Below are 12,302 nucleotides of genomic sequence, written 5' to 3' on the forward strand. Positions count from 1 at the left end.
TTTTTTTCTATTGCCTTTTTCCGTGCCCTTTCTTTATGTGCACCTCTTCTCCGTCAGTGCTACTTACAATCAATGAGAGTTGGAAAAGAGATAGTAATATACAAGCAGGGGTTACTTGTGTGTTTATTAAGGGGCTGATTTGATACTTTCATACATGATCCTCAGCACATGAAACATGATGCGTCTCTGTTTATTAGACTTTCACAACCAAGTTTTCATTAAATGCTACTGCAGATCGAGGCCATTGATCCACATTGAACCAGTGGTATTCACTTTGTAGAATTAAGTATTTCAGCTAAAAACACGTGATTTTTGTGCAGTATTTCTAAAACACTAAAGGTCAATGGCAGGCAATGTGGCAAAATTAAGAATAATTATCAAATGTTTTCGACTTCTCTTCCGCCATTGCTTTTCTTTTGTGTTGTCCTGATGAATTTAGATGACATGTGACAAGTAACACTTATTGTTTATGCTGTGCACAGTGTTAGACATCTGATCAGTTAGGATATTGTACTTCTGAGCAATAAGTAATAATACCACACAACAGTTTGTGGTCTTGATGGCTAACTTCTTACACTATAAAACAAAAACACTCCTTGAACACTCTGATATTCTGTCTCAATGTAAATGATCATGAATCATATTTCAGTGCTTCTTACCGTGTCCACGCTGTACAAATACCTACACCGAAACACACAAGAACAGTGCAATTGAAGATATCTATATTTAAAACTATTGTTAAACAGTAGCAATATAAACCAGTAAATTGTATTGTAAATTAGAATGCTCCGGATCAAATAGCCGCTATTTTGTTTCCTTTTTTTTAAAGGTATTTTGTGAGCATATTGACCCAGAAGACAAAGTTAACAGTCTGCTGAATCTTTTCCGGAGAGTGGATCTTTCACAAGATGGTCGATGGTATGTATAATTAGCTTGTGCTTGAATCAAATTGATGGATTCATCTTTAAACACATTTTATTGATTTTCATGCAGAACATTCCGACAAATCAGCAATTATACATTTTAGTGATACATACCAGTGATCCCAATTGGGATAATCATCCATTGCGACCATCATGAATGACATTGGGGGGTATAATTACAGTAATAACTGTAGGCATTGGTATATACATAACAGTATGAACACTAGCATTTAAGGGTATCTTTATAATCCACATGTCGGCATATTATCCCAATCCCCTCCCTCCCTCCCTTTAGGATGCAACTACATCCCAACCATGCACAATCCTGTATTGTTATTACTTGTGGGGCTCTATATCTGTATTTCTCGTTTAATGGTGACCAGTGGGTGTATACGGTACAGTTGTTTACCTTGGTGGGGGTTCTGAGGATATAAATACTTCTAGCGTTGCATCCCATTCCAATGAAATAGGGTTATTCTGTAAGTCCCTTCGTTCTTCCCTCTGTATCGCCATACTTTCAGCCTTCCCCCACCTGACCACCTCTCCGTGCCAGCAAAGCACAGTCGGGGGTACAGCGCGTTTCCACCACATCGTGATAGTTAGTTTTGATAGTATCAGAGCTAAATCAGCAAATCGGTGTGAGACTGTCTGCTTCTTGTGCTTACGGCACAGTCCCAGTATACAGTATTCGGGAGTGTCACCCCCCACACCGGTCACATTCCTAAGGAGAGTTGTAACCACTGCCCATAAGGCGGCCAGGCACGGGCAGGCCCACAACATATGTGCCAGGTCTGCCACCTGTGCCAGACAACGGGGACACTGGTCTCCAAATCCAGATACATCTTGCTTAACCGGTGCGGCGTAAGATAGGCCCTGTGTAGCAACATATATTGAATTAATAAAATTTTTGAGTTTCTGGAAACGTTTTGGGGATACACCAAAAGGATGTCCATTCCTTATCTAATAATTCTCTCCCAATGTCCGCATTCCATTTTTCTCTTAGCACTGCCAGCGATGTCGCAGCATGGGAGCGGATACCCCTGTATAGCCATCGGGTCAAATGCTGCCCATTACCCATTAGGTATATTGTGTGTACTAATTCGCACATAGGTTTTCTTTGTTATCTGGTGCCCAGTGTCGCTTGATGCACCTGCGGATTCTTGCATGTATAATATAAAGGGAACGTGGGACATCTTGTTCTCTGGCAAAGTTCTCGTGGTCTAGCAGCATATTCTCACCGAAGAGAGTCCCCACAGTGTGTACTCCCTCACACGTCCACTTGGAGATACTTTTAGTTGTAATTACCCCTGCAGGCGTGGGGATCCCCAAAAGTGAGACATTGGGGGCATAGGTGAGTAATCGATTAGTGTATTGTATTGCCTTTTTCCAGTGGATAAGGGCTGCTTTTAATAGGGTGGGAGCCGCTTGTGGGGTCCGTCCCTTAGGTAGCAGCAGGGTATGAAGGGTACCTCAGTCCAATGCCTGCTGCGTCATCCCTATCTCGTGGAGGTTATGGCCTGCAGACCAGTATGATAGCCACTGGAGCTGACTCGCATAACAATATACCCTAAAATCTGGGACTCCCATACCCCCTCTATCTGTTCCCAACTGGAGTTTCGAGAGCCCCACCCGTTTGCGGCCCTTTCCCCATATTAAGTCTAATAGTAGTGTATTCAGGGTTTTAAAGATATTGGTCGGGATTACTATCGGTAAGTTAGTACAATAGTAAAGCAGTCTCGGGAGTATAACCATTTTTTGAAACAGCAACTCTTTCTTCCTGCTACTGAGAGTGGTAGAGAGGTTCAGAAGGTTATTTGAGTTTTGAGTGCCCTGATTGCCCATACCAGGTTACCGTCTAGTAGCTCCAGTGTACCTCTATATGTCTGTATACCTAGATATTTGAAAGTAGTGGGTGCAACCGGGAGTACCAGGGGACCAAAATGAGTTGGCTCTATTTGTTCCATGGCGTGGAAATAAAAGGCATAAGACTAGGAATCATTAATGGTAGCCCCGAGTTATTCTGGAATTGAGTGAATATACCAGGAAAAGGACCCAGTCCACTCTGAAGATGATCTGAATAGAGAATGAGATCATCAGCGTATAGTGAGAGGAGGTGTGTGGCATTGTCTATCTGAATACCATGTTCTACTACCTCCTTCCAAAGTTTAATGGCTAATGGTTCAAGTGTCAACAAGAATAAAAGCGGGCAACCTTGACATGTGCCGTGACCTACTGGGTAGGACTGAGAGATGTGGGTTCCTGTGCGGGCCCTCGCAGTGTGTGTTGTTTATAGCAGTTTAACCCAGTGTACAAACTCTTGTGGGATTGCTTGAATCAAATTGATGCACTGACTTTGCTCCTCTAGGTGGGATATCCCTTTGCAATGCTTCCAACTGTGTCCACAAAATGGCTTCTGGTGACTTTTGTCTTTCTGAGCAAGAGGTCCCAACCATTTCTTTTGGCAGTTGATATCGGAAGCAATGCATTCTCAGACCACCAGTGCCAGTAAGGAGCAGCTGAAAACAGATAATCCAACATTTGTGCATCCCCTTGCCTGCTCCAGTTGACGTGCTGTTATTTTGAACAACTTACTCACTCTGACCGCCAAAGCAGCGGTGTGCAAAAATTGAGCCGACGAGATTAATACATTTTGAGGCGTTTTCTTTGTGTCCTGGGATAATCAGTAGTTCATAAGTAGTATCCATTGTCATTTACCACTGGTCACCCAGGATCGGGACCACACTATCTGCATACCCAAGTTACTTTCTTTGAACACTTAACTATCCAGTGTAGGGAAGTTGCTCAGTCAAAGGCATACTGTAGGAGGCAGGGAGTGGGTTATAATTTCATGTGCAGCATGACATAAATAAGACACAATAAAATGAATGCCTAGTCTGAGCAAATCTATTTAATAGTTATTTATATTTAGCTATAATAAAGCAGTTAATAAGATATATTTAAATATAAAAAATACTAGCACGTTCTGGTGCATGACCCTACCTCTTTAATCAACTATAACATACTAGAATAATAAAAAACAAAAACGTACTGCACCTCATTAATGTTTTGCATAGCGCCAAGATGCCTCTGAGCATTTGCTGCGCTTTATTAGACATTTCATCCATTCAACCCCCACTCCTTCAAATAAAGGTATAGCATTTACAAGCTACGTTTTACTTACCTCGTGGCTCCATGTTCCAGTGGTAAAATATTGATGATAAAGTTGATGTTTTGCAGTCAGCTTGTAATCTTTAAATCTGATGTGAAACAACCCTTCTTAAAAACAAGAAGACCGTCTCACTAAAAGTACTTAATTTTATACAAAAATAAAAATGCAAGAGCATAAAGATTTTCTTAGAAATCCACTGCCAAATTCCTGCCTTGCCAGACACCACCCAGACTGCCTAGATTTAATCCTACTAGATGTCGCCTTCTTCCAACACCCCACCCTTCCTATCCCTTTTTCTCACTCGTGCATATTTTCATTACTTTGCTACTCCTTTCTCTTCTTGCTTTCTGCCTTTCTCTCTCTAACTCTCGCTCAAAGTCTGATGAAGAAAATGAAGTTGCTGTCCCAAACATATGTGCCAGTGCCCCACCACCTACAACATTACCAGCAGAAATTAAGGGCTGCTTATAAACCTCTCACATCATCTAATGATGTTGCAAGAGGTAGCAAGCATTTTTTGCTGTTGCAAACCAGAACTTGCAATTGTGGGGAACCTTTTCCAGTACGGAATGTAGAAAAACTGGAGCTACAAATTGTTGTGGTTTACACTAGATCTAATGGTGTTCGTCTTCTCTTTTCTTAGGTACCAGCCACTTGAAAAAGCAACCAACTTACTAATGGAAGGAGAAATGCTACGTCAGAATGACAAGCTAACAAATCAAGTAGTTATGGCGGTGTTGCCTTCAATGGTTATAACCAGCAGTGATGCCACGTCTGCAGAGCAGAAACTAGCCGTCTATCTTGCAAAGTCAGGCCTTTGCTCACTGCATTCATTGCTGAAAGGTTGGCCTGAAGGTAAAGGATTACAGAGCACTTGCAGGGGATGCCCACAAGAAACTGAATAATAGGGCTGTTGCTTAAGGTGGTTAGACATGGTGATGAAAGGCTGGTTATCTAGGGATGCAATATCTAATTCAGATGTGGATGGGCAAGAGGAATTGGCATTCTCAAGGGCTTTAGCTTTTCTGAGTTCTGAATTAATGCAGGAGTAATTTAAATATGTTATATTCATTCTTAATGGAGAAATTGCACAGTTCTTGAACTAAGACTATTTTTGATTTCATTGGTAGGTGGGAGCTCATTTATAGGAAGCCACGGGCAAGGATAAGAGTCTTTATCTTTAAAATGTCCTCATGCTTTTTTGTGGTAATAGTTGTTTTTGATTTGTTCCTAGGGCTAGTCTAGCGTTTGTCTTTCATGTAGAAGGGATGTAGTCTAGTGGCCAGATCTGCCGACTTTGGAACTGGGGAACTAGTTACGAATACTAGCCTCAGCCCAACATAATGTGATTCTCTGCAAATTACTTAAATTCCCCATGTCTAAATACATACGTCTAATATGGGGTAATATGTAAAACATCTGATTCTCATGTAAAGCTCCCTAATTTCCTTGGGCCAAGTTCATGCTATACTGGCCAAAAAGAAAAACAAGCATTTACAATGCAATAGGTCTCGCAATGACATTATTTTGAGCTATTGACATTGTAAATGGCAATGCCTTTGAAAAAATTAAAAGGCATTGCTATTTACAATACCAAAAGCAACACCTATTGCATTGTATAGCGCGGTGTCCGTGAAGACGGCGCCGCGCTTATTAAAGTTAAAAAAAAAAAAAAAGGGTGTGTTGGAGGGGTATTGCCGTTGTAAATGACTGTCTTATTTATGTTTTAAAAAGCCCGAATATAAATAAAAGGCATTGTTATTAACAATGCTAATAGCTCAAACTCGCGTAAATGCGAGACCTATTACATTGCAGATGCTGGTTTCAAATTGAATAAAACATGTTAAATTCAACTGCCCGTTATTAAAGTGTAAAGCTTGTTCCCCCCCCCCATCCCTCGTGGGGGCTGCGGGAGCCTATGTTACACCACAGCTGGTACCTCATTTTAGTTTCTTCGTGTACTGTACACCAGGACCACCTCTAAAGAGCCTACAAATTATGCCCAGACCAGACGGGCTCTGGTCACTGGCCCCTCTTGGGGACTGCCAGCCTGGGCCCAGCCCTCTGGTCTGAAGGCCTGGACTGCGGGTCTTAAGGATACCCGCGAGTCTATTTAAAGGTTCGCTCCTTTAATTCTTCATCTGTCACCCCTCTTAATCTCTTCACACTGAATTACTGGGGTTAATATAGCGCACAACAGGTTTATAATGTTGCGTACGACAGGCTTCTATTTCCTTAAAAAAACATGGTGCCGTATTTATGCGTAGAAAGCAAATAAAATCAGTGCCACAGAGGGTCGGCACATCCCTCTAGGCGCTGGAAACTAACAGAGCCCGGAATGTTATTTTTCGAGCACGAACCGTGATGTGCGGCTGTCGAGCGGCCTTTCACTGACTGTACTGAAGCACGGATCAGCCCAGGCCTAAACACAAGCGCCTGACCTCCACGGTCCCGGCCTTGAACTCGCAGTGCTGTGTGAACTGTGTAACACGTGCTGTGTTCTCTCATGCAGCATTCTACGCTGTTATACTGTGCTTGGCTGTGTGCGCACACTGAGTGTGCGCACACTGAGTGTGCACTACCTGCTTGTAGTCTATGCACTGTAACATGTCCTTGCGCGAGTAATGTGTACTGCACATAATATAGCATTGTAAGTAGATTTTATCATAATGATAATGAGTGTAGTTTGTGCATGTGATGTATTTCGTGGATTGTATGCGTGCATTGTATTTTATATGGTGTTGTATTGTGTTCTATTGTGGTGCACTGTCTGCTCTGTGTGCACTGCGTTGCCTTCCCTGGAATAAACATTGAGCTTTAGGATGCAATAAAAAATAAAATACTGCCTTACACCGGCCACCGCTTGTACCAGGTACAGGTCTTTGCATTTCCAGGTCCCTACAGCCCCTTCAATAAGAGTCAACCCGTAGGCGTTGCCTACAACCCTACATTTGAATGTGATTGTTTCACTCACTCTGGTGCATTTGCCAGCAGAATCGGGACTGAGATCCGAGCCTCTTTTCCAGTAACTAACTACTCATAGAGTGAGGTCTCCCAAAAATTGCCCAAATATATCTTTTTATTTCTTCGTATAAAAAAAAGTAATTTTGAAAAGGCTACCTCCGCTCGCATTAAGACTTTTGCGAGCAGGGCCTTGTTTTTACAATCATCCTTTCACTGTGGCGAACCCCTGGTGCCTTTGCCGGGCCCCGGCTCGTGTGATCGCATCTCACTGCAGTAGAAGAGATTCTCACACGGTTCAGGGAATTCGTGCCGCTGCAACAGCCGTGTGTAACCTACAGGCTACCCTACCTTCCGTCCGTCCGAGGGCGGGAGCCACCGAGCACGGTGATAAACTACCCACCATATTCACTCTGCGATTCAAGCCACGAGGCTGAGTCATCAAGCGCTATGTTATAATCACGGCGCTATAGTCACTACACGGTCTAGTTCTAAAACAAGTGGTAAACCGAGCTTTTCAGGATCCTTTTTCTGCAGGGTCTGAATTGTAAGGACATTTTACTGACTTTAGCGCAGTCCCTTAAAACGCCACGAAACCCCATAAAGGCGCACAAAACTAACAATCGCCACAAAGAACCCCCAGTCAAGAACATCTCTGCCCGAAAGCAAATTGGTACCCAAAAGCAACTTTGCAGACTGTTTGTCTTTGAGTGGCCGGACTCGTCTGCCCACTTGTGGCTGTCTGTTTGTGTGTCTGACTCTGTCGTTTGAGTAGTTGAACATGGCTATCTATATGGTTGTCTGTGTGCCTGTTTGTGTGCGGTCATTTCAGCTCAGAGCATCTTTAGGGAGGGCCATCTGTTTCTAATTAGAAACAGATGGCCCTCCCTAAAGATAAGAAAGTGCTTCACGACAACCGTGAAGCAGGTGATCCAGTCCGGATGGGCCAGACCAAAAGACGAAAGGGAGGCAACACAAACAGCTCATTTCCAATGGCAGGCCATGGTTGAACATAAACGGTGACACCAGCCAATGGAAATGAGGGGCGGAGCTCAAAGCCCTTTTCTAAAATCCCTCTCACAAAATTCGCATGCGCTGCAACGCAGGGAAGGCCTAAAAATATATGAATGTTTTGAGACCTCACCATGTAATAATGTCACAATCTCTATCAGGTCCAGTTATGTTTCTTTAGCAAATCCTTTAGCTCTGTCCAGGGTAGTTGTGGCACAGAGCAGTCAGACTTAGTCAAAGTATAAAGCATTTGGAAGTACCAAAACAGGTAAGTAAGACACTAAACACAAAAAAAAAACCAACACCAATTTGTACATTTATCTTAAATTAGATACCAAAACAGCAAAAATGTATTGCAGGGAACCGGCGATTTGATCTTTAAAAGATAAGCAAATTTGTTTAAACTCCAATAAATCTTTGTAATCAGCATCACGTTTCCAGACCTGCCGGGCTTGGATGACTACCAATCCTCTTTTGGACTGGCCAGCTTCCCAGGGTGGTAGCCAGTCTCTGAAAACCATTTCGGTCCGGGGAGATAGGTACCTGTTGGGTCCAGCAGTCTCAGAGTACTCACAGAAGATTTCACCAGGATTGCGGTTCCAGCCAAAAAGTGGTCCCGATGCTTGGGATTCAGGATGTTGAGAAGACGCTAAGGATACTGAATTTGTGTAAGAGATATGGTGAGTGTTCCTGTGGCCACCCTGGGTCCACAAACTTCAGGGGGTCATCTCTGGCCTCAGGACTCAATCTCCCATAATGCCCCAGTGAAGCCCAGTTGCCACTGGTCGACTGGTCTCCTGTTACAGCGATCTTCAGCAGTTGTCCACAGATCAGTGTCTCTTTCTTGCAGACTCAACATTAACGATAGCCACAGGTTCCATGGACTTGGGGATACCTCGAGCAGGTCAGGACTTGGTTTCCCAGCAGGCACTTCAGTGTCCAGCGGCAGGCAGATGATCTTGGGCAGCTGAAGTCTCACAAGTACAGGTTTCCTTAAGCATTTATGTCCATGGTGCTGAACAGGGGCCTAGCCACCTAGCCCTTTGAGTCACTTCTTCTGTCCTGACACAAGTGGATCCTTTTTCCACAAGTGGCCACTGTAGGGCCAGTCTTTGCAAGTCCGTCTTGTTCAGCAGGTACAGTCTAGTCTTTGATGCAGCCTCACTTTGCTGTGTCCAGGGGGCAGGCTTGCAGTCTTCCTTCAGCTGTGGGCACAAGTGGAGTTCTACTTCTAGAAGTGGGCAGAGCAGGCATAGTTCTCTTTGCCAGTCCCTTGAGTTCAGCAGGCGCAGTCCTTCCAAGGTGTAGCCTTCGATGGGATCCAGGGAGCATCAGGGCAGTCCTCCTTCTGTCTTTTTGCCAGTCCAGAAGTGATCAAAGACTGTGGGACTGGGGTTCCACTTTTATGCCATCTTCCCGTTTGTGGGAGGCGAGGACTCACTAGCAAACGGGGCAATATTTCCCACGAGGCTACCCATGCCACTTTACATCACTTCCTGGGGGTTTGTCCACCAAACAATCCCGTGATACCCCTCTACTCTAAACTAAGATGGAACAAGCAGTGTCCCCTCAAGAGGGTGCACCTGGGCGCCCTTGCACATTCTCATTTACCTCTGCTGCAGAGACCCCCTCCGGAGTGAGCACTGGAGGAAGCTGTCTCTCTATATAGTACACTAAAACAAAGTACACGGTTTAGAGAGTCCAGGCAACCCTTATTGGTTTACAGGGCTTTCTTCAAAAATCCTAAATTCTCTATTTTGTGGTAGTGTGGTAGAGCAGCTTAGGCTAATCTAAGGAGAGTGTTGCGCATTTGTTGTACACACACAGTCTATAAATGGCACACACACACTCAAATAATTTTGACACCAATTTATAAAAATAACACAGATTTTATATTATTTTAGAGAAGGCATTGTTTCTTCTCTCAGAGAGCGTATGCTCTTACCTGCAGGGGTTAAGAAACCGGTTTGTGAGGAGGAGCCTAGCGCGCAACCAAGATGGCCGCGTAGGCTTGTGGCTCCCGAGGGCCTCCGCAACCTCCCACGTCTATCCTGTCATAATCTTGATTTTTTTCGATGGGCTTTTGTTTATGATCTTGCGCTAAGGTGCCACTCGTTTTCCAAATCGAAATTGGACACCGGGAACGTGTTTTTTGGCGATCTGAAGTTTGCGGCCTTCTCCGGCCTTGGTGCCGAACTCTGGTTGGTGAGGTGCCCGGCTGCGAATTGAACAACAGCGGCATGCCAGGCTGGGCCTGCCCCGGACCCCGTGCTTTCACTTTCGGTTTCGAGTTGAGCTACCGAGACTGATGCGTGGGACATTGGGAGAGCTGCGCAGAGTACGGAGTGCAAAGCCTAGTCTTGAACTGTAAACGGGCCTCTTTCAGTTAGCGGCCCGGATCTCCTGGCCTTCCTCCGGGTGCTGGAGGGTGCTGACCTTGCTGATCGCTGACGATGACGACGAGAGTGGACGGCGACAAACTGAAACCCAAATCTAACCGGAGGGGAGCCTATTCTCAGGCCAACAATATGGACCGCTATGCACAGCCAAAGGGATCCCCTAGTGGATCGCGTAAATCGCCTGAGCCGCCCAAGGAGGCCTCGGGCGCATCATCCGAATTGACCCTGTTGGATGTCATGGGGGCCATTGAGGAGATGAAGGTGACTGTGAACCAGCAATTGGATACTCTGGCTAACAAATTGGACTCGGTGCTGATTGATGTCACCTTGGTCAGAGCGGACCTGTCGAAAACCAATGACCGGGTCGACTCATTGACCCAAGCAGCGTCGAGCCTAACGGTAGATGTGGCCGCCTTGCAGACCACGGTGCGGAGGTTGCAGCTCGCCAGTGACCTGACCGAGCATCGCCTTGAGGACTCCGAAGGCAGGGCCAGACGGAACAACGTCCGCATTATCGGCGTGCCCGAACGGTCGGAGGAGTCTGCTGTGGATCTTTTTGTGGAGGATCTAGTGGTGACTCATCTAGCACCCAAAGGGCTGAGCAAGTTCTTCGCTGTGGAACGGGCCCACAGGATCCCGGGGGGGTGCGCCCAAGGTGGGTGCCCCCCCGCGGCCTATCATTGCCCGACTTTTTAATTTTCGGGATAGAGACGCTATCCTGCAGGCGTCGAGGGTGGCTGGGCCATTACGATTTGAGAACTCTAATGTTAGCTTTTACCCAGACTTTACACAAGCGGTTCAAAAGCAACGGATGGGATTCTCGGCCATCAAACGGCGTTGAGAGACATGGAGTTCAAGTATGCGATGCTGTTCCCGGCTAGGCTGCGGGTCGAGTTGGATGGTCGCTCCCACTTCTTCGACCGGCCGGAGGCGGTGGGAGAGTGGCTGGATGCCCTGCCCAAGAGTCTGGATCGGGAGGGTCGGATGGCGGAGAGCGGAGAGGGTTTGACGGAGTAGGAATGGAACTGTGATCCTGGTGATGGACTGTATTGGTAACGTTTTGCACCTGTGGCTGCACTGGACTCCAGTTTGTAACGCTTTGCCCCGTGGTATTTGGAGGTTGCGGGGGGCTTGCTGGGGCCCTTTCCTCCTTCTGGGGTTTTTTCTTGTCCTTTCTTCATATTGGGGCGACAGGCACACTGCATGTTGGGGGGGCTGTTCGGGCTCACGCAGGGGTGCAGGGAGGGGGGAGTTTTGTTGGGGTTGATGGGGGGGGGGTTGGGGTTTGTTTGTTTGTTTCACAAGGCGGGGTAATATTTTTTGCTGTGCTATTATGATTGTGCTCCCCGGGAGGGGGATATTTTGTGCTGGGAGGGATGGGGGGTAGGGGACTGAGACTTCTTTTCTGGAATGTGAATGGGCTGGGGGACAGGATAAAGCGGGGGGGTAGTCCTGCAGTTCTTGAAACGTATTTCGCCTGACATTGTGTTCTTGCAGGAAACGCACCTCATAGGGAACTCTTTTCATGCCATGAACAGACGAGGATATCTCCTCCTGGCCCATTCTGGTTTCACCTCTGGCTCGAGGGGAGTGGGCATCTTAGTCAGGACCTCTCTCCCGCTGGTGGTGGATGAGGTGCTCCACGACGACAGAGGGCGCTACACTGCGCTGGTGGGGAGGTGGGAGGGTAGATTGATTTCGCTGGTCGCGGTCTACGTGCCGCCGGGCCTGCAGACGGCCACCTACGCTGATTTGGGGCGCCTGCTGCTTAGGCTCCCGGGGGGGGGGGGGTGTTGGTACTGGGGGGGACTTTAATGCGGTGGTTTCCGGTGTTGAGGA

At 46.2% G+C, this 12,302-nt stretch overlaps 1 protein-coding gene across 1 annotated transcript in view; it reads left to right on the forward strand.

Moving 5' to 3' along the window:
- Window positions 1–12,302, forward strand: part of HEATR1 (HEAT repeat containing 1) — a 326,965-nt gene that overhangs the window by 78,406 nt on the left and 236,257 nt on the right. The window contains exons 14-15 of the mRNA XM_085611426.1: window positions 830–918; window positions 4,736–4,947. Of these exons, the coding sequence (XP_085467552.1) occupies window positions 830–918; window positions 4,736–4,947 (301 nt within the window). The remainder of the gene's footprint in view (window positions 1–829; window positions 919–4,735; window positions 4,948–12,302) is intronic.

Source organism: Triturus cristatus, chromosome 6 (assembly GCF_964204655.1).
Source record: "Triturus cristatus chromosome 6, aTriCri1.1, whole genome shotgun sequence".
Lineage (NCBI taxonomy): Eukaryota > Metazoa > Chordata > Amphibia > Caudata > Salamandridae > Triturus > Triturus cristatus.